This window comes from Melozone crissalis, unplaced genomic scaffold (assembly GCF_028551555.1).
Source record: "Melozone crissalis strain CALT ecotype California unplaced genomic scaffold, PUWL_Pcris_2 ptg000061l_1, whole genome shotgun sequence".
NCBI classification, from domain to species: domain Eukaryota; kingdom Metazoa; phylum Chordata; class Aves; order Passeriformes; family Passerellidae; genus Melozone; species Melozone crissalis.
In genome coordinates this window covers 3,237,499-3,264,941 of record NW_026535839.1, presented here as the reverse complement: position 1 = coordinate 3,264,941, position 27,443 = coordinate 3,237,499, and the positions used below count along the sequence as shown (strand labels likewise).

The 27,443-nt window shown below is 48.0% G+C and overlaps 3 protein-coding genes across 5 annotated transcripts in view; 1 reads left to right on the top strand and 2 right to left on the bottom strand.

Moving 5' to 3' along the window:
- Positions 1-131: 131 nt before the first annotated feature.
- Positions 132-14,782, bottom strand: BRD8 (bromodomain containing 8). Of its 2 annotated transcripts, XM_054287906.1 has the most exons (22): positions 14,729-14,782; positions 14,389-14,485; positions 13,504-13,573; positions 13,215-13,264; positions 12,515-12,637; positions 12,280-12,360; positions 11,796-11,860; positions 11,080-11,216; positions 10,443-10,658; positions 9,079-9,223; positions 7,751-7,960; positions 7,058-7,338; positions 6,113-6,568; positions 5,674-5,767; positions 5,417-5,463; positions 4,867-5,081; positions 4,515-4,607; positions 4,263-4,331; positions 3,382-3,559; positions 2,640-2,744; positions 1,669-1,713; positions 132-545 (listed from the first exon to the last, which is right to left on the bottom strand). In XM_054287906.1, exons 1-22 carry the CDS (start codon positions 14,745-14,747, stop codon positions 486-488), a joined length of 2,856 nt encoding a protein of 951 aa, XP_054143881.1. In that variant the 5' UTR covers positions 14,748-14,782; the 3' UTR covers positions 132-485. The 2 variants fall into 2 exon arrangements, with proteins under 2 accessions (XP_054143881.1, XP_054143882.1); XM_054287907.1 differs by lacking the exon at positions 10,443-10,658.
- Positions 14,783-15,454: 672 nt separating this feature from the next.
- Positions 15,455-23,954, top strand: KIF20A (kinesin family member 20A). The gene is made up of 18 exons (XM_054288163.1): positions 15,455-15,610; positions 16,028-16,117; positions 16,224-16,343; positions 16,786-16,924; positions 17,020-17,207; positions 17,296-17,437; positions 18,162-18,362; positions 18,598-18,709; positions 18,811-18,882; positions 19,418-19,561; positions 19,639-19,804; positions 20,070-20,231; positions 20,782-20,921; positions 21,018-21,120; positions 21,779-21,986; positions 22,378-22,469; positions 22,708-22,845; positions 23,682-23,954. The coding sequence occupies exons 1-18, from the start codon at positions 15,455-15,457 to the stop codon at positions 23,952-23,954; spliced, it is 2,646 nt and encodes an 881-aa protein (XP_054144138.1).
- Positions 23,955-23,971: 17 nt separating this feature from the next.
- SFXN1 (sideroflexin 1) overlaps positions 23,972-27,443 on the bottom strand; it is a 33,039-nt gene continuing 29,567 nt past the window's right edge. For both annotated transcript variants that reach the window (XM_054288166.1, XM_054288165.1), the window contains exons 10-12: positions 26,341-26,390; positions 25,652-25,699; positions 23,972-24,399 (exon numbers count right to left, since the gene is read on the bottom strand). In XM_054288166.1, the coding sequence (XP_054144141.1) occupies positions 24,303-24,399; positions 25,652-25,699; positions 26,341-26,390 (195 nt within the window). In that variant the 3' untranslated portion in view covers positions 23,972-24,302. The remainder of the gene's footprint in view (positions 24,400-25,651; positions 25,700-26,340; positions 26,391-27,443) is intronic.

Below are 27,443 nucleotides of genomic sequence, written 5' to 3'. Positions count from 1 at the left end.
TGTCTCTAACACCAGAGCTATAGGGATAACTGGAAAAGAATTATATTTGCAGGTAGTCCAGGTGGGGATCCAGGCTTGTAGCACAGGGCTCCTCCCTGCAGAGCTGTGATGCTCAGTACACTGCACACGGGTTTGTTCCCAGATTTTAATATACATCACATTTACACATCACTAGTAAAAATCTGTACACTTCACATTACAGTACGTACGAGCCACCAGCTGCTAGCTAACACCAGAACAGTGATGAAGCCCAAGACAACTGCCCTAAAACAGGCAGGGGGGCTGGCCTTCCCCTCCAGGGAAGTTTCTTTGGGTTACACATTCTGACAGGACACTGCTTTCCAGAAGGGCAAGCGAAGGTGGTGAACCAGGTCCCAGAAATGGACCTGCAGCTTTTCTTCCTCCTCCAACAGCTGCTGAGAGCTGCCTGCTCACACTCCAGCTCCGGATGCCTGGGATTCTGCTGGGATTTTGTGTCTGCAGCATCATTTCTTCATCTTCATGTCTGCCTCGATGGCGCAGCGCCGCCCTCTGGTGCCTCCGTCCTGCTCACAAGGCAAACGAACAGAGTTACACAACCCACAGGAACGGCCCTCCGGCACAGGGGAGGGAGGGACACAGGGAGGGACAAAGGGAATTCTGCATCTGGCAACAATTTTTCATGCCTTCCCATCAGGAGAAAGGGAAGCCGTCCCTGGCAAGGCCTGCCTGCAGACCTACCTAAAGTTGGATGTGGACACAGCAGGGTGCTGGGCTGGGCAGCATCTCTGCACTGCTGGAGCCAGGGCACAGACAGGCAGCACCTCTGGCCCACACAGAGGCTTTTGGAGCCTGGACAGTGCAGGCTTCCTCCTAAGCAGCAGATTCTAGCTTAAGGTGGGAAAAGGAAAGCTGCTGACTAACCTACCTTATCAGCTGCTGATCCCTATGGAAGTGCTGCTCCAGCTGAGTGACCCTGGCACTAGCTCCCTAGTTCCTCCACACAGCTCCTTTCCACGAGCAGAAGGTGAGCTGAGAGCTTCCTCTGATCCTCTCTCTGGCTGATCTGCTGCCTCTCCTGGAGTACTCCTCTGTCTTTAGATAATGTGAGAGATAAGGACAGCTCTCCATCTTCCTCCTCTCTCTCCTCACAGTAACTCAGAGACTCGGGGTTTCCCAGAGGGAATATTTTTCCAAACACTTCCAGATCACCACGGGCACAGAGCAAGATATTTCTGCAGAGTCTTTTTTGCTTTCTGAACCAGGAACAGATAAAGGACACACAGCTGACTCCTCACTCTCCCAAGACCTTTTGTACTGCCTCGGCCGTGTGGAAGGGGCAGCTGCATAAACATGAGAGATGTAGGAACTACAGGACTGCACCACTTGGGTTTGTCTTCCCACTTACAAGGAAAGAAAGCAGGAGAGAAGTCATGGAAAAAAGCAAAAGCAGATGACAAAACAAAAAACACTTGGAACCAGAAGAGAAGAGTGAAGCCCCACCCGCTCACCCATTTTGAGAGGCAGGGACTGAGATGTCTCCTCTCAGCTCACAGTGGTGCAGCCCCCAGGTCAAACACACCCTGCTGCAGCGCTAAGGATGCTGTGACAGTGCAGGGATCACCCAGACAAGGAGCAGAGCACCTGGCAGCAGTACTGCAGAACCTGCTGGAGCCTTTCAATACTTACAAAGAGAGAGAGAAGGAAGGCAGGAGAGCCCATTGGGACACTGTCCTGTTAAAAGGCCAAACAGAAGGACTCATCAGGCATCAGCTACGGAAATGCACACACCACACAGAAGCACTGAGCCCACACATGAGCATAGAGGAACATGTGCCCCACTCCCCTTCCTGCAGGGCGTCAGTCTTGTGCAGCAGGAACATAAAACAGACAAAAGAGGGATACTGCAAAAGCCAGAATGCCAGGAAAGGGATATTCCCTCCACAGCCACAGCAAGTTTTCCTGGTCTACCAAACAATTTCCTGGTCTACCAAACAATTCCTCAGTGCAGCTGCCACTAGAACTCAGCAGGCAGCCCCTGCTGTCACAGTGTTGTGTGCACCACAGAGTACCTGAGATCACTTCATCAAGTTTGCATAGGTCTTTATAAAAGAAAAAACCACAAATCTTCATTGCTTAGATCAGCGTGGAATTCAAAGGTTCTCTGGTGTATTTTACACAGCAAACCAGAGGTGACTTGATTCTCTAGCTCTAAAAACCTGACTAGGAAGTGAAGGATATGGCAATTCCCTTCACCTTTCTGCCATACCATAGAATCACAGAACCTGTGGAGTTGGAGGGGAACCACAAGGATCACAGAGTCCAACTCCCTGCCCTGCAGGCCCATCCCCAAGAGTCACACCATGTGCCTGAGAGTATTCACACCTCTTCCAATACTCTGTTCATTTCCCTACAGTTTTTATCACCTGTTTTTAAGAACAGGTAATAGAAGTATTTGTATTACAGAAAAAAGTCATGAGACCTGCCTCTGGCATGCTGTACAGAACTGAAATCTAATCAATAGAGACATTTAAAGAAAAGTTGTTCATACAAAGATGCTGGTGTGAGAACTTTTGCCTCAATGTGTGGGAACTTCATGCAGTATCTTGGGATTCTTCAGAAGATCCCAAGTGCCCTTGCACAGGGAGCAGCATTCTCACCTTCTCTGAAGCATCCTGCTTGCGAGTGGAGTCTCGCCCCCGCAGGCTCTTTGCACTGATCCCTGACTCTGATGTTTGCATCATCAGTTGTGTGGCCAGAAATTGCTGCAAGGAAACCACACTCTGTTAAGATTGTCAAGCAAAACAAGCTCAGTAAGTGCATGTCAGTTACCTATCACAGACCACAGGCTGGGAATGATTGGGTCAGAGGCAGTTTCAGTTCCTTGTGCGCTGCTCAGAATAAGTTCCCCAATTTACCTCAGAAGCCACAAGTCCTGAGGAACTACAAAACCCCGATTCAAACTCAGCCCTGCCAGCTGGGACATTCTGCTTCAAAGGATATTTTAAATAGCACAAATTCACAGGGCAGTTTCATGTGCACTTTCTATCAACATAAACCAGCACAGCCACCCAAAGGAGCCGTGGCGTCCCCTGTCATTCACTGTTCTTGTTGCTCGTTTCTGTTCCTGAACCACACCCTGGTTCTTGCTGGCCTAAGCATTTCCCTGAAGGAAATTACACTTGAAATTGGTCTGGGATGAAGATATAAAATATTCTGCTGTGTTACTTTTAACTCACCCACAATCTAGTTCCACACAAACAGCTGAGCTACCATGAGAGAGAAGCAGGGAAGGGCAGGACCCACTGCATTCAAACACACTGGGAGTGAAACTGTGGCACAGCCAGACCTATGGACCAAGGCAGATCTCTGTCCTGCACTGGCCTCAGCTCAGTACTTCACCTGGATCTGCTCCAGGACATCTCTCTGCATCTCCACAGCCATGTGGTACACATCATGGTCAGAGCTGTTGTACATCACTGCATTCTGAAACATCAGCATAATGTCCCGCTGGAACTCGGCCGTGGTTCGGATCAGCCCGTTCTCAATGTTCTTTTTGATGGTAGATAAATCCATAGGCCTGTGAAAGAAATGCAGGCAAAATTGCAACAGAAATGCTTAACTCTTTCCCATCTCCTTTGGAAACAGCCCTGGGTCTATAATGTGTTTGGTTACAGTGTCTATTCTATTTAGCTGAACAGTTCCCCCTCATGGGCTGTGCTCCCCAGTACCAAGGCCTGGGTCTCAGAAGACCCAAGGTGTCCAGCAATTTCCTGGAATAGTAACAACAGCCTCAGAGATCTCTCAGGAGAGGCATCTGCCTTCTCCAGGCACCACTGACAGAGAAACTAAGGAGCTAGAGCTGCAGCCACTGAGCCCGAACTGTTTACAGGAGATTTCAGCAGCTACCAGGGGATTCTGGTAATTCTTCCAGAAAAGCCCACCATCTGGGACAGCAAAAAATACTGATTAGAGAACAGCTTTTAGGAATTTCAAAGGTTAAATCCTACTCTTGGACAGAAACTGGGAGAAACAGATCAGTTTCACTTTACTGATAAAATGTTCTGTGTGAGCCAGTGTACTTCACTCAAAGTCAGGACTGTGTACAGACATGTGCCTGTTACTGATGATGACGGTTCTTGGGGAAACCTGCTTCTGATTGAATCATGTCAGAAAAAGAACACTTTTCCAAGTCTGCACAGCAGGCAAAAACTACATTGTTGCCAGAAATCCCGACAAATATGCAAACAGAGTTCTAATGACAGAAGACTGCTGAGACTCACCTCTGCACGATGCTGTGGTAGCCTGGTGCTATGTCATCGGTTACAGGCTGTAAGAAGACATTGGCATACCTGCAGAGAAAAACAGTCCACTCAGTGCCTGCTCTTGCTGGTAAATATTTGTTTCATGCTCTCCTTTTAATTTGTCTGTAACAATATGATTCATCATCTCCCAAGAGAGATAAGCCTCTGAGATGGGAGAGTGGAGACTTGTCTAGGATTAGTCACTTCTTTCTGCCAAGACATCAAACTCACCTGTGATTAGCTGCTGCTCTCCAAACCAGCATGATGGCTTTCTTCCAGATCTTCTGAGCCTGTATTGCTTCCTGGTCCTCACTGCACACTGAGCTGGGAAGAGAAGAACATAATTCCTTCAGGAGCCTGATCACTGCCTCAGAGCACAAAACTCATGGTTTGTTTTGTCCTTGACATGCCCATGCTAACCCACGCCAAAGACAGACGGAAAAAGTGGGAGCTGGTACTGGAGTGCTGTCTGCACACTTGTAAGCAAGAACCGAACAAATCATCAACAAATTCTCCCTTAGAGACCCACTCAGCAAGCCAGAAATGGGATCCTGCAGTCCCTGCTGTGTGCCCTGACACTCACAACTGCGAGGAGGCCGGGCTGCTGGGGATGGAGTCGGCGAGCGCGTGCGACTGCAGGGGCGCATTGTGGACGCTGAAGCCGTCGTCGCTCTCGCTCACGGGGGGCTCGTTATCCATCTCTGAGAGATAGCCCTCACCCTGGTCTTCTTCTTTGGGCTCCTCCAAACTGGCAGCCTCACTGGCACCGTCCTCATCATCCTCCTCACCCTGCCCATCCTGAAATACAGAGTCCATCAGCTGGCACAGACAGCTACAGCAGCCACTCAGGCCTACAAAGCAACTACGGTTCTGTGAGCAAAGTGGTTTTCTTGTGAGGCTGCTGACAACTGCACAGGCACTTCCACAAAATCCCAGTCTCTCCAGCCTGCCCAGCTTGTCCCCACAGACCCAGAAGCACAGACATAAACACCTTTACATTCTGAAGCCATCTCCCCTTCAGCTGCAGACTGCTCAAAGCGCAGAAAGCTGAACACAAGCTTTGCCTTTCAGCAGACAGCAGCAGCAACATGCTGCTAATTAACTCAAGATGACTAAAACCAACAGGGAATTACCTTCATCTGACTCCTAAACAGGGCTTGGGCCTCCTCCTTCATTGATTCTGTGGAAGAAAGAAATGCAGAAAGATTGATTCTCCCAAGCAGCCTTTCCTACAAAAGCTCCTGCACCAACGCCTACTGTCCTGCAGTAATTACCACTGTTCCTACAGGAATCTTTTCTCCCTCCTCCCCAGAAAACCTGAAGCAGATAACTAACAACTATCCAGCTAATAATGTTGCATGTAAAAGATTTCCTAGCTAAATTAAGTTACCTGACAGCTCAAATTTGTGCTGAACATCAGCCTGTGAGGAGTCTTCACTCACATTTGGGACTTGTGGAGGGGATGAATCATCATCAGGTGGGGTCTGGAGGGAAGAGAAATGCACAAATCTAGATGTTTGTGTCAGCTTACTTCAGTGAAAGTGTGGGCACATCTCACTCATCCTAGCCTAACTCCAGGCAATGAGGTTCACTGAGCACCTTCCCAGCAGCAGTTCTGCACATGGGTGGGGGGAGATACACAAAGGTACTGCCTAAAGCAGAGCTGCTCTGCACATCAGCAGCCTGACTCCCAGGAAAACAGTCAGTCACATTCACTGAAGGGTCACTTCAACCCAGCACTCATCCTTCCTCTAAACTTTGCTCCTACCTGCCACAACTGCTCCTCTCTTTCCCCACACCAGTTCCAGGCAGCCTCTGTGCCCACATACCTCTGCCTTCACTGCATTGAGCACTGCATCTTCTCCCTGGGATGACTCTGTTTTGATTTCAGGAGTCTCTCCCGATGTTACAGCTGCTCTTTGATCTTCTTCTATCTCTTGGTTTCTAAGCTCTGGAGTTTCTGTCACTCTTGCAGTTGCTGGTATGGTTTCTTCAGGGCCCAGCTGACTCTGGTCCTGCTCTGCAATCTCAGTCTTTATTTCTGACCCCAGCTCACTGATGCCCATTAGGTCTCGAATTCCTTTTGCCTCTGGCTCCTCGCACTCCAGTCTCTCCTGCTTCACAGTCACAGACACTTGTGGCATCTGGGCCTGTTTCTCATGCTCCTGACGAATTGAATGCTCCCACGGGCCAGGAAGGGTCTGAGGGTCATCGGTATCTTCACAGAAAGAAGACAGAGCAGCTTCAACAACTGCTGCATCCAGGACTTCAGGGTGGTCGTCTACCTTTATTGTCAAAAGAAACACACAGCAGTGCAGACCGAGGTCAGAAAGAGGGATTAAAGAAAAGTTCATGTTATTTGGTACTGAGACAATTGTGGAAATCCCAGTCTACTCCATTTACAAAGTTGCCTTTTTTGCAGCCAGATTTGTATCACTCCCTGTGAGAGTTTCTCCTGAAGCTTCAGTTTCAGAAACATGGCACTCCTGGAAAGGATTCTGTGAGCAATGCTCAGCTGTCTGCCAGAAACATGACCCAAACCCTACCCTCCAAGAAATAAAGACATTTCTTTTTGTACTCTGAAAAGGAGCACCAATGTCAGACAGGCAGCAGTGGTGTCCTGTCCTGTTGATCTGGAAAATGATGGTGAGAATGTGCATTCTGGAATAGTTATTTCTTGTTTGTTTAAACTAAATTGGTGAACAGCAATCATTTGAGATTAACCCAACTGAATGTGCAGCAAAAGGCACTGGCACTCTGCTTTCCCCATTTACCTTGTCCTCAATGATGGCTATAATATTTCCAACCGTGTCAAAGTCCAGCTCTTCCCCCGTATAGGACACTGCAATATCCATTTTTTCAGCGAAATCCAGATCTTCTTTCCCATCCATGCAGTGATCTTTGGAAGATCCTGCAGTGCTGCCAGCCCCAGAACCCAGGCACTCTTTCTTGATGGAATCAATGATCATTGATATTTCACTGCTGTCCATAGACACCGTCACAGTGTGGGAATCAGCCACTGCCTCCATGGAAACACAGGCTTCAGGCTGGCTCACTGCACAGGGATGAGAGGGACAGTCAGAGACCAAGCTGGAAAAGTCCCCACATAAACAAACACTGCACTGGGTAACACCAAGCATCAAACACAACTATCCCAGGCCCATCCACCCCACCACAACTTGGATTAATAAAAGACAAATACGGGTTTGCTTTCCCACAGGAGAGACAAAGTGAGATTCCAACCCTTGAACCAGAGTCAGCAAATCACCAGCACCCCCTCCACACACCCAGCAAACCCTGTTTAAAACCATCTGTTTCCTCCAGAACCCAGCCATAACCATCCTTCTTGGCCAGGATGGCGAGTCTGAGGTGACAAAGCCCAGCTGAGAGCTCGCAGGGCGCTGATCCCACGGGAAGTTCTGCGTTCCAGCAGGACGTGAGCTCTGAGTGCGTGGTTGGGGACGCACCTGTGGCTACGCTCTCTGCAGCTGCAGCTGGTGGCACAACGGCTGGTGCTGACAGCGTGGGCATCATGACAATAGTGGCCTGGGACACAGGCTCTACGGGGGGTGGCAGGAGCTTAGCTGGAGGCTCGCTGGCAACAGCGGAGAAGGAAGCAAGAGGTGAGGTGAACTGTGCAGGACCAGCTTCTAAAAGCCGGGAAAGCGTAGGAGCACCTAACAGAGAGTAGAGGGAAAAGCACATGAGCAAGAAGCAGCCACCACTGAAGTCCACAAAGCCACCACTGGGCTCTTCACTGCCTGGTGGCTTCTTCTGGGAAAAGACACAGAGATACCTATAAAGAGTCCCAAAAGCTGTACAGAGAACCTGCAGCAAAAAATGCACGACTCCCGTTGTGTGTGCAATCTGAGGCAGAATCATGCAGCTACAGAATACTGCACCCACTGTAAGGGCTGGACAGACTAAGCCACACATGCACAGAGATGCCCTTCCAAAGGCTCATCCCAAAACAATGATGGGAAATCTGAAAAACAGTGCTGAGAGAGCCACACAAGGTAAGCCAAGACAAACAGTCGTCACAGGAGCTGGGAGGGAGCGGAGGGGATTTCCTTGCAGGTTTTTCCTGGAGAATTCCTTTTATATCAAAGGCTGCCATTCATCTTAGCTGTAACTTCCAGTATGAATTTATACTAAACTGTCTGGCCTAAATTAACAAGTCTTAAAAAAACAGATGTGCATAAGGAAAGCAATATTACTTGTATGGAAGTCTGTATGAATGAATAACACATAATCTCAGTTGCAGACAATGTGATTAAATCACTGGTCAGCAGGAGCTGAGGAAAAATACTTCCTTAGGCAGGTTGTTCTGAAAGCCCAATACAGAGTCTTGTACTGTCCCCCTTCCCCCCATCTGTGAAGAGCTCAGTGGACTAACTCTGAACAGATCTCTAAGATACAACAGAGGGAAGGCACATGAGTTCTCCAGATCCACAGGGAGCTGTGTTTGACACACTGGGAATCAGATCTAGACCATTTTTTCCCCAACTCCCTGTGAACAAACCCTTTCTTTCTACACTCAGATGCCTGATATTAGCCAGTGTCCAACCCAGAAAACCAGATTGCATCAAACCAAATTGCTTCAGTCACTCTTTAAAGGTTTAGAGTCTTCTTAAAAAGTAGGGGTGAGATGCACAGGGCTACATAAATAGGAACACAACTGGTAGAGAAGCTCCCAGATCCAGCCAGGTAGGCATCATCCTTCCCCCAAGAAAATCCACAGAACAGTCTGAAGGTAAATCTTAAGGGAGAACTGTAAAGGAAAGGCCCGAGTTACCTGAAGCAGCTGGAGATGCAGGGACAGCACCAGGTGCTGACTGCATTTCCCCACTGTGCAGCACTGGAAGGACACTTCCTACCTCCAGCAGCACTCCAGAGCTGTTCATGTGACCAGAAGCCACTGCCATTTCGTTTTCACCAACCTGTCAAAGGAGGATGAGACTCAAGTTCCTGGAGATACCACCACACCAGTGATTCTCTGCCAGATGTGCACCTCCATGAACAGCACCAGCATTTGGTGTCCCAGCATTTCCTCTGCAGATTTTTTTCAGGTTAGCCCCTGCCTGAGGCCCCTCACACAAGTGCAGAACATGACAGTCTGAAACTGTTGCTGTTCTCAGCTGTAACACAGCTGCAGGCCAAGTGCATTCTTTGCTCTATCACAGTTCTTCTCTTCAAGGACCTCACAATCCTTTACACATATGAGTCTCTCTAGACCCTGAGATGGCACAGAAATATCACTTGTTTTGAGTTGAGAGAAGCAGAAATACCAAGATGGAAAGTAACTTGATCAAGGTCACACAGTGAACCTATGATGGACCTTGAAACAGATGCAAACCAGTCCTGTTCCTACAAAGAAACCTCAGCCTTCCACAGCCATGACCTTTCTCTGCCCCACTTTATGTTACATCCTGCAAACACAAAATCCATGGAACATTTACCCAAGCTAGCAAATAGAAAAACCCTAAATCTGACTACTATGAAGAAAAAAGTCAACAGCAACACACCTACTCCATCACACAAGCACTAACCCAGGGAATCTGTGTCACAAGCAGCTGATGGCTGCTGTTTTCACACTGGGCTCTGAACAGTGTCAGCATCTCCTAAGACTTCCCAAGTCACTAACACCACGAGTGGATTCTCATCACAGTGATTTTAGGAGCTGTCTACAATTAGGAGAAAACTGGAGCAGTTCTGTATAGGTCATAAATGCCATTTAAGGATTCCCTACTCTTGTACACATTAAAAATACTGAAGCAGGACTTCCTGACAAGGTGTAAAGAATTGTGAGCCCAGTGTAGGAATCACCAAGAATGTCACAGAGGCTGATGGGGATGATGCTGACTGACAAATTCCCTTCCCTGGGGAGAACAATTTCCCCTAGCAAACCCTGCAACTCCAACTCCTTATGACTGAGGGGACAGCCAGTCCTATGTGCTGCACCAGCCCTGCAGTCCTGCTGGAAAAGGGGCTGACCTCTGCAGCTCACAGGGGTATTTATACCTCTCAGATTATCACTTCTGCTGGGACTCTCACAAAAGTGCACATTTTAAAAAATTCTTTGCAGATCCCCCTTTTTCAGTGGGAAAGTCTGGAGCAAATTGTTTGTGTGCTTGCATATATGAGCAGAGAGCTCCATACCAGCCTGGGGCTTGTGGGCAGGAGACTGCCCTTCTTCAGCAGCTCTGAGAGCAGAGGGGAAGGAGGCGGAGTTGCTTTTTGTCCTAGCATCTTTTTCTGGGGTGAATCATCAGTGACTGGGGTCATGGGGGCATCCAGGGGAGCAGAGCCTGGAGGGGTGTCAGGGATTCCAATGAAGGAGGCAACTGGGGTGCTGGGCAATGTCCCTGGCGTGACCTGAGAAAGAGAAAAACCACACTGTTCAAAGCCACACTCCACCACACGGACCAGCCCCGCTTGCTGCTTCCCCCAAGAGCATTGATCCAGCACACCACAGACACCTACTGCATTCACTCACTGCCCCTACTCCAGGCATGTGCTTTCACCCTTTCCCTGCCCTGCAGAGCCAGCTCCCAGGCACTCACAGACTGCCTGGCCAACCCACTGATGCCCCTACAAGGCCTCTGATCCAAGCACTGGATCACCACAGACAGGGAAGAGGAGATGGATCTCGAGCAGCACCGTCACCAACCACACTGCAGCACCTGAAATCTGCACAGCAAGGCAAGGGCTTCTCCCCAGGCCCCTCCTCTGGGATGGGTGCAGAGCCCCACGTCCCAAGCTGGGCTTTCCCTCCTACCCAGAGAAGGATCCTCACCCCTGGGCTGGCCTCATCCCCAGCGGGCTGGGACAGATCTCCGAGGGAATAATCCCCGCCCGGGGAGGTGGAGCCTGCAGGAGAACGAACCATCACCCCCGTCAGCCTTCGAGGGGGGTTCTTAATGGCCTGGCGAGCTGCAAGAGAACAGAAACTACAGTGAGAGTCTGTGACTCCATCGTGGAGTGGCCCAAAGAATTACCTTTGACTTTATCCTGAATAATTTTAAGAGAACAATGTATGTTACAGGAATTTCTTGCACCCCCACTAGGCTCAGTTCCCCAGTAATAGTGACTTTGGGTAATGCACTCCAGCTGCAGGTTTCTCTAGCAGTTTGGTATTCACCACCTCCCACCACCACATTAAATGCCCCAAGAGTTATGAAGAACTAAACATTCAGAACAAAAGTTTCTTCCTCTTGTCCTCAGTGACCAAGGGAAACTAAAGGTGTGAAAAGCCTGACATTCTAACACAGAGCTCCTTATTAACCCTGCCTTCCTTTGGATACACCTTTCCTGAAGGTTTTATTCCTTTTTCAGAAGCCTGTGCCTTTTACCCTGTTATAAATATAGTGCTGGAAAGAGAATACAGCCTCTCTCTCCAACTCTAGGGTCAAGGAATTCCTCCTGCAGGTCTTAACAAGAATTCAGTATTTTCTAAATGTTCTTATGAATATATGCATTGAGGAAAACGAAAGCACCTAATTTCCAGCTTACCCTGATAAGCAGCATCTGTAGCCTTCCTCTTGACCTCTGCTTCCTCCTCTTCCATTTTTTTCTTTCTGTAAAAAGTACAAAAACCTGCTGTCACAGGGTGTCTTAGTTCCCCTTAATTTCCCCTTCAAAATGTGTTTTACTGATGCCCACTCTGTTATCTCCAGACAACATCAAACCACTCAGGCTCAAACCCCCCAAGGCGAGCAGCAGAGCCAGAGAATGACAAACTGGGCAGGAAATTTCACTTCCAGATGATTGCCAGAATGGAGGCTGCAAACATGGTTCTGCAAGCCATGGCCAAGCTCTTTACTGAGCAACCCCAAAGGATGTTCCACACCAGCTGCTCTCCCCCAGTCCAAGCTCTCAGAGGCCAAAGCATCTGCCCAGCCCCATTTCTCTTAACCCTAACTATGTGGAGCAAGAGATGCTGCCAAACAGAGAGTCAGGAAACCACAATCTCAGAAGAAATAATGAAATAACCCACATCATAATCTCATTGCACAGCTCCTCCAGTCTGTTGTCCATGTGTCCAGCCTGGATCAGCTCTGCATCCTTCTTGAGTTGCCTGTAATCATAAAATCTTTTTACATTTTGATCACTGAACTGCACAGCTTAAGCAGCATTTTCACCCCAATCACCCCCAATTTTCATCCCACTTGGATTACTTTTTCAGGATAGGGCTCTAAGGTGTGCAATATTTTAAAACCTCTGTCATGTACCTGTATTTTTCCTGTGTTTCTTTAATAATTTTCTTCAACTCCTCAACCCTTTCTGCAGTCAGTTTCCGCACAATAACATCTTCCACTGTCTCCACAACTTCTCCCTTCTCACCACGTTTTCTTCTACAGAATAAGAGAAAAGAGAAAATCAGACACAAACCACAAGAAAACTCAGTTCCTCTTTCATAAATGGCTACTTTCTGTCATGCATGACATGCTCATCCAAAAAGAATCAACTTCCTCCACTTCCCTTAAATTATATTGGGCAGCACAATGTTCAAACAATCTCTTCAGCAAATTTCACTCGCATCACAGAGCTGTAGTGACAACACTGATAAGAAAACTGTAAGAAACCACTGCAAAATAGTGACAAATACAAAACATCTCCCATCTCAATCCTTCTCTTTTCTACCCCTACTCTGAATGATAAATTTATGTGTAAAGTTTCTGACCAGTAAGGCAAATATGCAGTGTTTTATTCCAGTCAAATAAATATTAACTTTCCCATCTGACAAACCCTGATCCCACTGTCCCACAACAGCTATTCCAGCTGAATTTTCTCATTCTGAAATGCTCCTTTTGGGAGGAATTGGTTAGGGGGACAAAAAGTAATTTAAGAGTGACAAGGACTTTGCTGTAAGAACCCAGGAGTGCCCCCTGAGCTGCTGCAGGCTGTGCTGGGGTCACACTTTGTACTCACTTTGGGGTCTCTGTGGTCTCCAAGAGCTCTGAGTACTGAGATGCACAGTGCTGGAAAGAAACAAAGGAAGTCAGAGGACAGTCTGCTTGCCCAAACAGCAGGACACACCAAAATACATGGACATCCACAAATTCCCAAGGCAAGGAACTTCAGATCATAATCACATAGCCTTACTTAGTAACTGTGTACTGGATAAAACACAGAACAATTAATCCTAAATTCATCCTCAATATGGCATTTACAACTGTGCAGAGATTTGGTGCCCAGGATTCAAATGTCAGTGCCTCACCTTTTGTGAAAACCAGTCAGGTGGGCGTCCTGGCTCTGCAAAAGGTTTGATGGCTCGGCTGACTGAGACCCTGTGGGAGGGAAATGACAAGTCACCATCAATTTACCTTCTCCCACAATCAACATGCACAGAAAAGATGAAAACCTTTCTATACCTCATTGAATAACCCTGCTACACATGATAAACTCACCAAGGATTTACAAGTCTCAAAAATATTTACCTGCTTCTAATAAACAGTAATTTTACTCCTTTGCTTTGAAAAGCAAGTTTCTTGTATCTGATTATGTGACTACATTTCCACAAAACCCTTACTTTAGTGAGGAGAAAAATACAGTAAAATAGAGCTACAGGTTCAGTGCACAGGAATCTGTTACCAAATATCTTTGTTGTCCACAACTCACCTCATCTAATTATGAACACAGAATCATAGAATGGGTTGGGAAGGACCTTAAAGATCATCTTGTTCCAACCCCCTGCCATAGGCAGGGACATCTTCCACTATCCCAGGCTGCTCCACGGACACTTCCAGGGATGGGCAGTCACAACTTCTTTGGACAACCCTTTCCAGTGCCTCACCAGCCTCACAGTAAAGAACTTTTTCTTAATCTCCAACCTAACCCTCCCTCTCTGTGTCTGAAGCCATTCCCCCTTGTCCTGACACTCCAAGCCCTTGTTCAAACTCCCTCTCCAGCTCTCATCGCTCTTTATTTTGATTACCACACCTCTGGGTTCACTCAGTAGTTATGAGGCCAACACAATGCCTGTGCAGGTACACCCTGCACACCTCTTACACCTCATTTTTGTTCTGAACAGAGGCAGCGCGGTGACAGCCCCGTGCCGTGCCCGGTGCTGTGCACATGCCGCCCGCCTTTCCCGCTCCCGTACCAGTTCTGGTCGCCGCTGCGCATGACGGAGGAGGCCAGGCAGAGCTTCTCGCGGATGGACCAGGGCTCGGTGGGGCCGGCGCTCAGCAGCTTGTGCTCTGCGGGACAGGGCAGGAGTGTGGGGACAGTCCCGGGAACACCGGGACTCGAACCCGGGGCTCCAACACCTGGCCCCGCCCCTCCCCAGACCCGTTGGCCCCGCCCCGCGCCCCCGTTGGTTCTTCCCAGGAGGGTCCTCCGGAACCGCTCCGTTCTCCTCGGGCCATTCCCCTGCCCCTTCTCCTCCCCAGCCCCGCCGCCGCTCGCTCCCCGCCGCGTCTCCCGCCCAGCCTCGCACTCACTCCCCGGCCCCGCCGCCATCTTCCCCGCCCGGCCCTGAGGGCGGCAGGGGCGGCACCGCGCGCAAAGCCCGCCGGGAGGCGGCCGAGCGCCGCCACGCCCCCTCGCCGTATGCGCGCACGCGCGGCCGGCCGGTTGCCCGGGGCCCCGCCCCCTCCGTCCCAAGAGCGGGCGCTGATTGGTCGAGAGGCTCCCATGCCGAGCTCCCATTGGCGGAGCGGGCGGGCGGCGAGGTTTGAAACGCCGAGCGAAGGGCGGCGTGAGCGGCAGCGGGGCCGGAGCGGCGAGAGGGGCGGCCGGCGGTGTCGGTGGGTCCCTGTGTCCCTGTGAGCGCGGCCGGACCCGCGTGGTGCTGGGCTCTGTGTGGGGGAGCGGCGACGAGCTGCGTCTGGGCTTGGGGGTGTCCTGTGTGGTGGTTGGTGTGTGCGTTAGGTCTGTTTGGTACCCTGTGTTAATGGGGTGTCTGTGTGCATGTCACCGGTATGGTGTCCGTATGTCCGGGAGGTGGGTTTGGAGTCCTGGGTGGTGTTTGTGTGTGCACGGGCTGTGTCCGGGGTTCTGTGCGATTTCTCCGTGTGCAGGGGCTGTGTGTATATGTGTGCACCTTGCAATGTGTGTAGGGAGGGCTCCACGTGGGGACCCGTGTTTGTGGGGACCGATGGATGTGCGGGGGTTGCTGTGACACCACCCTGTCCCTTCCCCTTTTTCCCAGGAGCGTGTGAGGCACCATGGCACAAGCACTTGCCTCCCCAGGGCTGTTTTCTGACGATGAGGCTGCAGCCTCCCCTGTGCTCGAGTCCACAGCTACGGGCTTTGGGGCTGACCTGCGCAAGGACCTGCTGCCGGAGTTCTCTGCCATCTCCCCAAACCTCGAGGGCTCTCAGGTCAGCTTGGAGCCCTGTAACAAACAGGGCAGCGTTTTCACTCGTGCCTGCTGTTCTCTGTACAAAAGAGGTGTGATGCAAAAATAACAGAGACTCTCAATACTGCATTTAGGGGGAGCAGTTCCTGGGAGAGCAGTGGGCAGTGAGTGCTTCTTGGGGTGATGCTTGGTTTTGGTGTTAGACCTTTGGCTTGTTGCTTGGATCCATTAGATAAAGAAAAAAAATAATGCTGGTGTGCTCGGAAAAGCCTAAGAAAGCTTCTGGCATTGTTGGTGATTTTGGGACCAGAGAAATTCCTCAGCACTAGCAGCATAGCCAACATGTGTGCTCCATATTGTGGTTCTTGTTAAGTGTTCCCATGGGGGGTTGTGTGCTGCCTCTCTGGCTGACATATTTAACTTGTGCTGATTCTTACAGGCTGTAACTGAAGACAATAATGGAAAATTAAAAGTTTACCTCAGAGTTCGACCTCTGAAATCTACAGAAGTAGACAAGGGGGAAGACCAGGTGAGATACTGAATGAAGCAGAGTCTGAGCTGGCTGTGTGCCTGCTGGGAGATGCTGTCTATCCTCCTGCAAGCCACTGCAATGATGGATTTTATGTGTTCTTTAGGGCTGTGTCTGTATTGAGAACTCAGAAAGCCTTATTCTGAAAGCTCCAAAGAATTCCTTCACCATGCGGAGCACCGAGCGAGGAGTGGGACAAGCAGTGCACAGATTCTCCTTCACCAGGGTAGGTAGCTGGGACAAACAACCCATCTGGAAGTGATTTCAGCTTAAACCAGCCCTTGCAGCTTGAAAAGCAGCCTTATTCACATCCACTGACCCCAGGGCACTGCCTGAACCCTGCAGTCTCATGCAATCAGGTTACTTCAGGTTTTAGTTGCTACTTCATTAGTTTTTTAATTTTAAGCTGTTTCTGATAACTTTCTTTGGCAGCAAATGGCAAACTCCTGTTCATGAGGCTCTAGACAGACTAGGGGCTGCAATGATATGTTATTGGATTAAATAAATGAGCAGCTTGTTTTTGTAGGGAGCTCAGCTGGAATTGCTGGTGGGTATCTTGCTCATGGCTACTGCAGGGAACAAAGGACCATGTAATATCACTTGAGCAACCATCAGCTAAAGATAGGAAAGATCTACATGAAGCCATTTTTCCTATGTCTTGTTTGCAGATTTTTGGACCAGAGGTTGGGCAGAAATTGTTCTTTGATGAGACAATGAAGCAGGTGGTAAAGGATGTGCTGAGTGGGCAGAACTGTCTGGTTTATACCTATGGCATCACCAATTCAGGGAAGACTCACACAATTCAGGGTAAGGACAGCACCAGGTGTTGTGGGGCCTGTTGAAGGAATTGTTTTCTGTCTTCTGCCTCTGAATCCTCAGCTTTGCTGCTGCTTTTGCTGCAGGCACTGCCCAGGATGGGGGCATTCTGCCTCGCTCCTTGGCCACCATCTTCCACAGTGTGGGGGACCGGCTGTACCAGGCCATGGACCTGAAGCCTGCCCTCTCCAACGAGGTGACCTGGCTGGACAGCAGGCAGGTGCGCCAGGAGGAGACCAAGAAGCAGATGATGCTGCAGAGGGGACTCTGGGAGGTAAGCACAGGCCTCTGGGGGTTCAACAGCAAGAGGAATGGGGTGGTGTCACACTACCTGCATGCTCCTGTTCCTTGTTTCCTTCAAGGAGGAGCTGCTGACACCCATGAAGAGGAGTCACAGTGCTGAATCTCGGCTCCAGGCCACCAGTGGCAGCTTTGACAGTGGAGTTGCTGGGCTGTCTTCATCCAGCCAGCTCACCAACCGTTCAGACCTCAGCCAGACAGAAGGTATTTCTGGAAGCCTGTTGGGTACTACCTGCTGCTTTTTGCTGGAGCATGGGGGAAGAAAAGGGTGATGGCTGTTTGGATGCTGTGTTCTGGGTAAGGGAGCAAAGGTGCTGCAGCCTCAGATTTTCCCTTTGAAAGATGCCACGTCAGAAGAACTCTGCATATATTTTGCCAATATCAGAAGAATTCTCCACTCCATAATAACCAAACCTCGTGAAATGAGAAATTACTTGACATTCACTCACTTCATTCAAGGAATGTGGTTATTGAGCAGCTGATTGCTGTGAGATGGGGATTACTGGGAAGCAGGATGCCAAAGTGGCAGGCTGCACTGAGCACTTGTGCTCTGACTGTCAAAGCCAGGAACTACCAGCTGCTTAGGTATCCAGAAGCATGGAGTGATGGAGATAACGAGGACTAAAACTTCAGTTATGCCGGAAACAGTTCATGTTTGAAATATCTTGCAATTCTGGAATCAAACTTGAGTATGTAAAAGTCCTTACACAGAGCAGGTGATACTGATAAAAGAAGCTTTAGACTGTCTCACTGGGGACAGGCATTAGAATAGATGCACATGAGAGGAAGTAAATGAAAGGATTTGTGCTGGGGTGGTTTTGCTTGCTGATGGAAGTATCTTACTGTAGACCTAAACCATTCTGTTGAACCCATGAAAAGCTGCAATCATGATTTGTTTTCCTTCCTTTTTTTCCTCTTTTTTCCCCAGAACTGGGCCCTTGCTGGGCTGACCTGGATCGCATTTCACTCAGCAGCCCAGAAGATGTGCAGTTCTCCATCTGGGTCTCTTTCTTTGAGATCTACAACGAGTTAATCTATGACTTGTTAGAACCAGCTCTGCCTGGGCAGAACCGCAAGCGGCAAACGCTGCGGCTCTGCGAGGACCAGACTGGCAACCCCTATGTGAAAGGTGGGCTTGCCTGCAGGAGAGGGTTGGTGGCCTGCTAGGGAGGCTTTAGGACTGAGTGGGTGGGTGGCTTAGCAGTGATGTGCAGGAGAGCCCCATAAAGAGCTCTGATGTTGGGATTACAGGATTGTCAAATTGGTTGATGGATATACAAGGATATACAATAGTGAGGTTGGGGCTGAGATAAGTTTTCTGCCAGTCTCCCAACTGCTGTGCCCAATGCATGCTTGCTTTCCAGATCTGAACTGGATCAATGTCCGGGATGCTGATGAGGCCTGGAAGCTCCTGAAACTGGGTCGGAAAAACCAGAGTTTTGCAAGCACCCACATGAACCAGAACTCCAGTCGCAGGTCTGAAGGGAGAGGGATTGTTTAGGCAGAAATACAATTCTGAGGGGCTTTTAAAGTTTGTCTTTTTTTTTTTTTGTAAATATTTGCATGTTTCTTTACAGTCACAGTGTGTTCTCCATTCGCATTCTGCACTTGCAAAGAGGTGCCAGAGAAGTTGTTCCAAAAATCAGCGAGTAAGTTTCATGGTTTTTTAGGATTTGGGTGTAATCTCAGCTTTCTTGTCTCTTTGGTTGAGGGCCTGGGGTATGGGAAGTATCTTGGTGATGGTGGTGTTGAAAGTATACTTGGATGGAATGAATGTTAAGTCTTGGAATTGACAGGAGTTTGAGAAGTACTGCAAGGTACAATTTGAGGTAGTTTTCAGGCTTTTTGAGTGAAGATAAATGTGAGCATCCTTACCTTTGCAGCAGGCTGATTTGAGTGCTGCTGGTGCCTGTTCCTGGGATGTATTTATCTGGAAAAAAGGCTTTTCTGAGGATTGACAAAGGATCTTAGAAGTTGACACTTCAAAGCTCATTTTGCTGTTACTTTGTGTGACCCCTACACTTAAGGCAGGCTCTTCTATCCATCAACAGCCCAGGCACCCCAAAAGAGTGGTCGTGCCCTTATGGGGAAGCTGGGAAGGTGACTGCAGGGTGTCTGAAGGGTAAACCTGCTATGGCAGGACAAAGGCTGTAAGAGATGTGAGTATCCCTGTGTTTCCCTCAGGCTGTCCCTGTGTGACCTGGCGGGCTCTGAGCGCTGCAAGGACCAGAGGAGCGGGGAGCGAATGAAGGAAGCCAACAACATCAACACCTCCCTGCACACCCTGGGCCGCTGCATCGCCGCCCTCCGCCAGAACCAGCAGGCCAGGTGAGCAGCCACTCCTCCAGAGGGAGGGTGTGGGGGTTTGTTTTTGCTTTCCCAGCTCACTGGTGTCTCTCCTCCAGGACAAAGCAGGCGGTGGTTCCGTTCCGGGACAGCAAACTGACCCGCGTGTTCCAGGGCTTCTTCACCGGGCGCGGGCGCTCCTGCATGATTGTCAACATCAACCAGTGTGCTTCCACCTATGATGAGACTCTGCACGTAGCCAAGTTCTCAGCCATTGCCAGCCAGGTAACACACACCAGGATCATGGCATGGTCAGGGTAGCTTGGGTTTCTCCTGCTTCTGTGGGATTTGGTCCCTTCCCACCACAAGGAGAGAGGGCATGCTTGTACCTCATCCCTATGCTTCTCTCCACTGGTTATTACCTCCAGAGTATTTCCAGATTCTGCTAAACTGAAATGGCTGACAGGTTGCAGAGAGGGGCTGGCTGTGTTTAAAGACCACACAACTTCCAGGCTTTGCAGATTGATAACGGTGGTCTTTTCCCCTTCAGCTTGTTCAGGCACCTCCCACAAAGCTGGGACTTCCATCCTTAAAATCCATCATCAAAGAACACAGGCGAATCAGCCAGGGTCCAGAGGCAGAGCCAGAGGAAGATGTGGAATCAGAAGAAGACACAGAGGATGAGGCAGATGTCTCTATGTATGAGAAGAAGGTGGGTTGTGATCTGTTTTACAGCCTTTATGTGGATGCAAGGTCAAGAACACAACTGTTAGCTTTGGCCTAGGGAGCTGGGATTGGAGCTCAGAGAGAGCCAAGAGAGATGACACAAAACCTCAGAAGGAAAAAGGACCCAGGAAACTGGGAATCCTTGACAAAAACATTCTGCAGTTGGTCTAAATCTGATACACGTGCTGAATTTGAAAGCACTTTGTCATCTGTGGAAAAGTGGCAGTAACAGTACAGGTGCAGACCTGTAATTCTTTTTCTGCAAGGGAAATCTAGAAAACATTCAGAACAGGAATCTAAATGGGGGAAAAATAATCAAACTTCCTAGATAAAGCAGGCAGTGGGGATAGCTGAATGCTCAAGATGAAGTCATCTCTACAGAGACTCAAACTGTCATGTGCTGAGGTAGCAAACCCTGGCAACTTTTTCTTTCCTTAAATCTAGATCCCTGCATCCTGCAGACATGGCATCACTTAGTTTACTGCAGGTCTGAGCTCTGTAGTGCAGCGTGGGCAGCAGAGCTGTGTCTCTTGCAGGACCTGCTGCGCGCGGTCGAGGCTGTGCGGGAGCTGCTGGCGCAGGAGCGGCAGAAGAAGCTGCAGCTCGAGATGCGCCTGCGCGAGGAGATCTGCAACGAGATGCTGGAGCACATGCAACAGAAGGAGCAGTGGTGGAGGTACAGCCTGTGCTGCTCTCCCTCCCTCTGCTCAGGACGAGCTGCAGCACCCAGAACTGCCAGATCCTGATGTGGGATTGGTTGTTCTCTTTGTAGCCAGCACGTGGATGCTCAGAGAGAGCAGCTGGAGGAACTGTACGAGGGTAAAATGAACATCCTGAAGGAGTTACTGACTGACCACTACCAGGAGGAGATGCAGGTTTGTTCAGGGCAATCAGGAAAGCAGCAGTGGGTTTGGAAGGGACTCTGGGTACTTGAGTGCAGGAAGATCTTTATGCAAAGTGAAAAGAAAGATTTTGCTTTCTGAGGTATTTTTGGTGATATTATTTCATCCCTTGATCCACAATTTTTGCTTCTTGTCTCCTACTTTATGTAGCCCACGAGGCTTCTTAATTTTGAACAGTCAGTCTGGAAGCTAATGTACAACCATCCTGATTTGTCCATTTGTTCCACATGATTATCTCTCCCCTTAACTCTTCCCACTAGTGGCTGGATTTGGGCTCTTCAGATTCACACAAGCTGTGTAAAGTTCTCTTCTTGCTCTCAGTTGTGATGATGGGTATGGATCTGTCCATATTTTTATGCCTACAGCGTTTGAGTGACCTCTGGGACTTCTTGCAGACTACTCTGAAGATACCAACTCCCAAAACAATCCCTCTTCTTTAGAGCCTGTAAAAAGGTGCTTTAGGCTCCCAGGAAGTGGGTTTGCTGTACTCACTTAAAAGTAACCTTAAAGGCTGGGTTCAATGTGTGAAGTGTAGGATTGAAAAATTCTCCAGGAATAAAGACACAGAACATTTCACACAAGTTGTGCTACAAAAATCTTGTTGACTCTCTGAACAAACTTCCTTCCTCAGGAGCGTGACGAGGAGATTTCGGAGCTCAAAGCTGCTCTGAAGGAGACCAAACAAAAGCTGGAGAGCCTGGATGCCAAGCAGAAGGAGTCAGAGCAGAGCGTACGTCGATCCAAGCGAGCGGGCACCTCGTCCACTCTGCAGCAGGAGCTGGCAGACACCAAAGCCAGGCTGGAGCTGTGTCAGAAGGAGCTGAATTCCACAAGTGCAGGTACAGCAGCGATGCTGCACAGGTTCTGAACCCTGCTGAGAGCTCCCTGTGCAGGGTTAGAGAGACTTCCTTCAGGGTACATTGGATTTAGGCACCCTCAAAACATGATTTGACTTGTAGGTGACAGGAATAATGTATGTGCTGGATGGGCAGTTTCACTTCATTTTCACAGGAAAATGGACTTTAGCACAGGATAATCCTTCCATTCAGATTCTTAAGCCCCTTTGTCTAAGTGAATGGGAGAAGCCTGGAATGTTTGTGCCTTTCTGCACAAACTCAAAAGCTTGTTCCAGCTCGCCTGTGGCAGCTTGTCTCAAGGGAAGTCCTGAATTTCAGGAATACTGAAAGCTGATCAATGTCCTGTTTCTCACTACTTTTTGTCTGTTCCTAGAGTTGCACAAGTACCAGAAATTAGTGGAACCACCTCCCTCTGCCAAACCCATTACTATGGATGTGGATAGGAAGCTGGAGGATGGACAGAAGGTAACTCCAGTTCTGTGTTACAGAAAATAACATTTGCAGGGCAGATGCAGCTTAAAGAGAGTTTGGGGCTGCTGTTTCCAGGTTTTTAAACAAATGAAATGGGTTTGTTCAACTTACAGGAGCTGAAGATTTTAGTATCCGATCCTCCCTCAGTGCTGCATGTCTGAATTACCTTGGGGTGGCTTTGTTTGCAGAGCAGTGCCCAAACCAGCTGTTGCATTAAACCGCTCTCTTCCAGAACGTCAGATTGCTGCGTGCAGAGTTACACAAAATTGGGGAGTCTCTCCAGTCTGCAGAGCGAGCGTGCTGCCACAGCACAGGGGCAGGGAAGCTGAGAGAAGCCCTGGGCATGTGTGATGACATCCTGGCAAGACAGGTGATTGTCTACTTTGGTGTGGGCTGCATGGGGGAGAGGGGTCCAGTCTGTGAGCTTTGCCATAATCACAGCAACCAAAGTTCTTGCTGCTGCAAATCAAATTATTTATTTGCCAGTGCATATTTTGTGAAGGGAGCTCTGTGGTTGATTTTTTTCAATGGCTGAGTTAGTTGTGTATTTACCTCTCCACAGGAGACCCAAATTGTTCCTGTTCAGTTCACTGGCAGCCTGCACTTAAAGTAGGAGAATTCAGAGTTCTCATTTCCTTATCCACTCCATCACAGTTGCTATGGCAGCATATTTGCAGCAGGATGGAGTCAGCTTTGTCCCACCCTTACTGTTCCTATGTGCTACTGAACTGCTACACTGTTCACAGTAGAAGCTTTTATGCATGGTCTTATTTAGCAGAACAGTTAGTGAATTTTGGCAAAAGGCTGTTTATCCTCCTCAGTTCACAGTAACCAGGGAGTTAAGACAACTTCTCATTGTACCTGATGGGAGCATAGAAGAAAGCTGGAGGGACTTTTTGTACAAGACCAGGGGGAATAGCTTCATATTGAGGTTTAGATTAGATATTAGGAAAAAATACTGTAAGGATGCTGAAGCACTGAAAATACATTTCCTAGAGAAGTTGTGGCTGCTCTGTCCCTGGAAGTATTTTAAGGCCAGGTTGGACAGGGCTTGGAGCAAGCTGGTCTAGTAAAAGCTGTCCCTGTCCACAACAGAGAACACGAGGATCTTTAAGGTCTGCTCCAACTCGGAATGGGCTTTTATTTCTATGGGCTTTTATTTCGATATTTTTATATTTTAAAAATATATTTGTATCTTGTCTTCAGGACCAGACCCTGGCAGAGCTGCAGAACAACATGGTGCTGGTGAAGCTGGACCTGCGCAAGAAGGCCGCCTGCATTGCTGAGCAGTACCACACGGTGCAGAGGCTGCAGGCGCCGCCCACCTCCGCCTCCAAGAAACGCTTCTGTGCCAACAGGGAGAACCTGCAGCCCAATCAGCCTCCTGGCAAAAAGCCCTTCCTGCACAACATCCTGACACGTTCAGCCACCCGTCCTGCGGCTACCAGAGGCTGGCAACTTCGTTCAGTTGCTCTATGACTTTTCAAAAGGAGGTCCCTGCCCCACTATTACTGGAACAGGTGGCAAATCCAATATAATAGCGTCTGGTTTTCATTGTGCGCTTCTTTATTGTTATTGTAGCTGCTTGAGACTTATGTAAACATCTCTGGATATGTATGTTTAAACTTTCAAACAATACCAAAGTGGACAAAGTGACCTTATGTGATTTAAACACTATACTGAGGAAAGTCTTCAACTGTAAAATAACGCAGATGATCAACCTGTTTAACAAAAGAACAAGATAAAGGTGTTCTTGTCTATGTTGGCACACAATTCAAAAAATAAGTTCATAAGTTCCTCCTTGAAAGATACTTTGCCTTCCTTGAGTTATAATCCTTTATTGAAGTATACACGTTCTAGGCCAGGGTAGCTGGCTCGGATCTTGGCTCGCAAATCTGGCTCCAAGCGTGACACCGACATGGAACTGAGCAAAAGAAACAGGGAAGGGGTTACACCAAACAAGCACCAGAGAGAAAACAAGATGGACAATGTATCTGTCAAAAGAGTTTTCAGATCTTTTAAAATATCTTATCCAGGAAACAGGCTGACAGACCAGGGCACATGAATCCCTGCTCCAAGGGCAGTGGGACAGCCCATGGAGTCAGGAAATGGCTGTTGCTATTACCATGAGGGTAAGGATCCACTTCATTGCTCAGGTTGTTGCTGGCAATTGAAACTTACCTTCCTAAAATTATTTTTATTAAATAGAATGTATTTTCCTATTTAACTTACTATGTGATTTTATTCAGTTGAATACAAGGTTTGTTTTTATGAGAGCTGGTTCACAGTAAAGTGAAGTAAGCTGCCAGGTCATTTGAACAGCTGCGATTTCCTGAACACAGTTCAAGGTCTAATCTTCCTCTGAACTGGAGAGCCCTGGCTGAAATCAAGAACTGTAGCACGTGTGCTGGGTTGGTTTGTCAAGTCATCTCCAGGTAGCCTAGTGACACTTGTTTACCACAGTTCCCTGTCCTAGGCCAAGCAGGGAGACAAATGGTGTCAGCTCTGTTGTACTCAAACACCACTGAGAATTGGCTATTGTTTTCTGGAAGTCAAAAGCTGCCTTAGTTCAGCATTTTAATGGACTCAGCTCCAGCTTGGGCTGTTTAAGGTACAGCTGGGAGCTTGCTGAGTTTAGACAACTACTATTAAAATGAGAGGGACAGCTGAATTTAAGGCCCTGGCCATACTATGTACCAAACTGAGCAAAATTTTTTAAGTAACTCATTCAGATTTCATAAGGATTTCAGCTATAATGAATATTGTTTCTAAGACTGCTTTCAGTACTGAGCTACTTCTGTATTGATGAAAAAGTCTGGAAAAATATTAACCAAATAACAAATGAGCGCAGATATTCCAGTGCTGTTCTTTATAAATAGAAGAGTTTCCAGCTGAAAATAAAATGGGCTCTGACTGTATTTAGTGCATCCATAACCTTACTGGACATGAATATGTTGTATAGAACTCATCTTGAGCTGCTGGGGTTTGTAAACAACTATTATATATTACTGATGAATAACATAGTTATTACTTTTCTTCTGTATATTCTCTTGTTTATCACCTTTGTTATATGGGAATTAAAACTGCTTGAGCAGGCAATGACCTTGTGTTTGTGTCTGTGCAGCCATGACTGGATCTGGAATAACACTGAGGTAATAATTCACAGCAGTACCCACCTCTTCTGAGGAAACAGTGCACAACACAGGGGGGTTGCAAACACGAGACTAGAGGAGACAAAACCAGGTTTACAATATTTAGGTGCTAAAACAGAATTCAAAAATCTTATACATGATTTAAGTAAAAAGCTTGTTTTCTGTACACAGCGAGGTAAAGTTCCACGAAGTGCTTTGTAACTTTTATTTCTCACTGCATTGTACCTTATGAAATCATTACATACAAACAGCATTAAATGTTTCAATATAATGTTCCCAAATTTGTCTAAATTTACCATTTGATGTCCTTACAGTGCTTTACCTTTCTGTGCATGACAACAGAAAATGCCAGAACACAGCAAATTAAACCCCATTAACCAAATGTTTCCAGAGTGATCACCCTCCAGGATGAGATTCCACTGACTGTTTAGAGGTAGCAGCCAAAGCATCTTTTCTAATCAAGCTGCCACATTCCTTTTTTTGCCACTCCCTTTCTCCCCTCCCTCTGCTTTTCTTGGCAGCTCCTTCCCTGCTAACGGCTTTTTAGTTTTTAACATGATATTTTATCAGTTACAGAGATGGAAATAACTGCTGTGCCCTCAGCAACTCTCAACCTTTTTTCCTTAAAAAAAAAAAGGCAAATATTGCTGCATTCTTAAAACCCCTACAAGTATCTCTTAAGATAACAGACCCAACCCAAGGAAACCACTTACCAGATTCCAACTATTCCAACCTGAACGGGAGCGTTCATCCAAGGAAATTTCTGTTGAAATAAAACCACACACAGTGAGTATGGACTCTTTTCTCCCAGCTTCCCACCTTCCTGGAATTCTTTTAAGAGACAGACTGCACCTAAAAGACACTGAGATGTGAAGGCAAAGCCCTGACCAGCGTGGCTTCATGCTGAGTTCCACTTTGGGAGCCAAATCCCTCTGGAGAGCAGCAGGGAAATTCCCAGGGGGATCCATGTACACAGTGATCCTGAGGAAGTGTCAGAAACTCCAGTGAGTAAGTTTGTTTGACTCAGGACCTGCTCCTGGGCCTTTGCTTTGGGTCTCACAAGCCCACAGTAGCAGCAGAGCTGAAATTTGGAAGTTTCCAGGTGGTGCTGCCCCACCTCTGCAGGGCACAGGGAATTCTGCCCAGGCATTCCAAGGAAGAGCTCATCTTATTACAGCTCCTTCCCTTTGGTGGCATCAAATGGTTTTAACCTGCAACTGGAGCCACCAGCCATAAATAAAGGAGATGTAAATCTGCCTCTCTTAGCCCTTTCTCCTGTCATAGCATTTCCCCTGATGTGCAGGAACTCGTCCCTGTAGCAACACTCCAGTTCTGCAGGAGTTCACCTTTTATTGAAGAAAAGAAGGGTTTGAGGACTGGGAAAACCAAGCTGAAAAAGCAACACATAACCCACATACCTCATTAATTCTGTAACTTTTGCAGAACTTGAATATATGCCAAGAATAAATTTTTTTTGCAGGCTTTCAAAATTATTTAGGAATCCACTCTCATTGGTAGAATTTTAGTTAAAATTCATTACCAATGAAGTAAACCCAGAACAGTTCAGTGGCCACTGCTGCCTCTTGCTCCATTAAGAGCAGAACAGACTCAGCTGCTGCCATAAGGACACAAAGGGAATTTTAAAATAAAATAGCTCAGGAGGTAAAAATGACTTGATACAGTTGATGATGTTTTCAGTGAAGATGGTGTTTCTGCAAGAAGAATTTCTCAAGATATAGAAGTTAGAGGCAAAAAATGGTGAACAAAAGCTGGGCACTGTTTGACAGTAGAAATGGGCAAAGGAAATGTAGAAAGC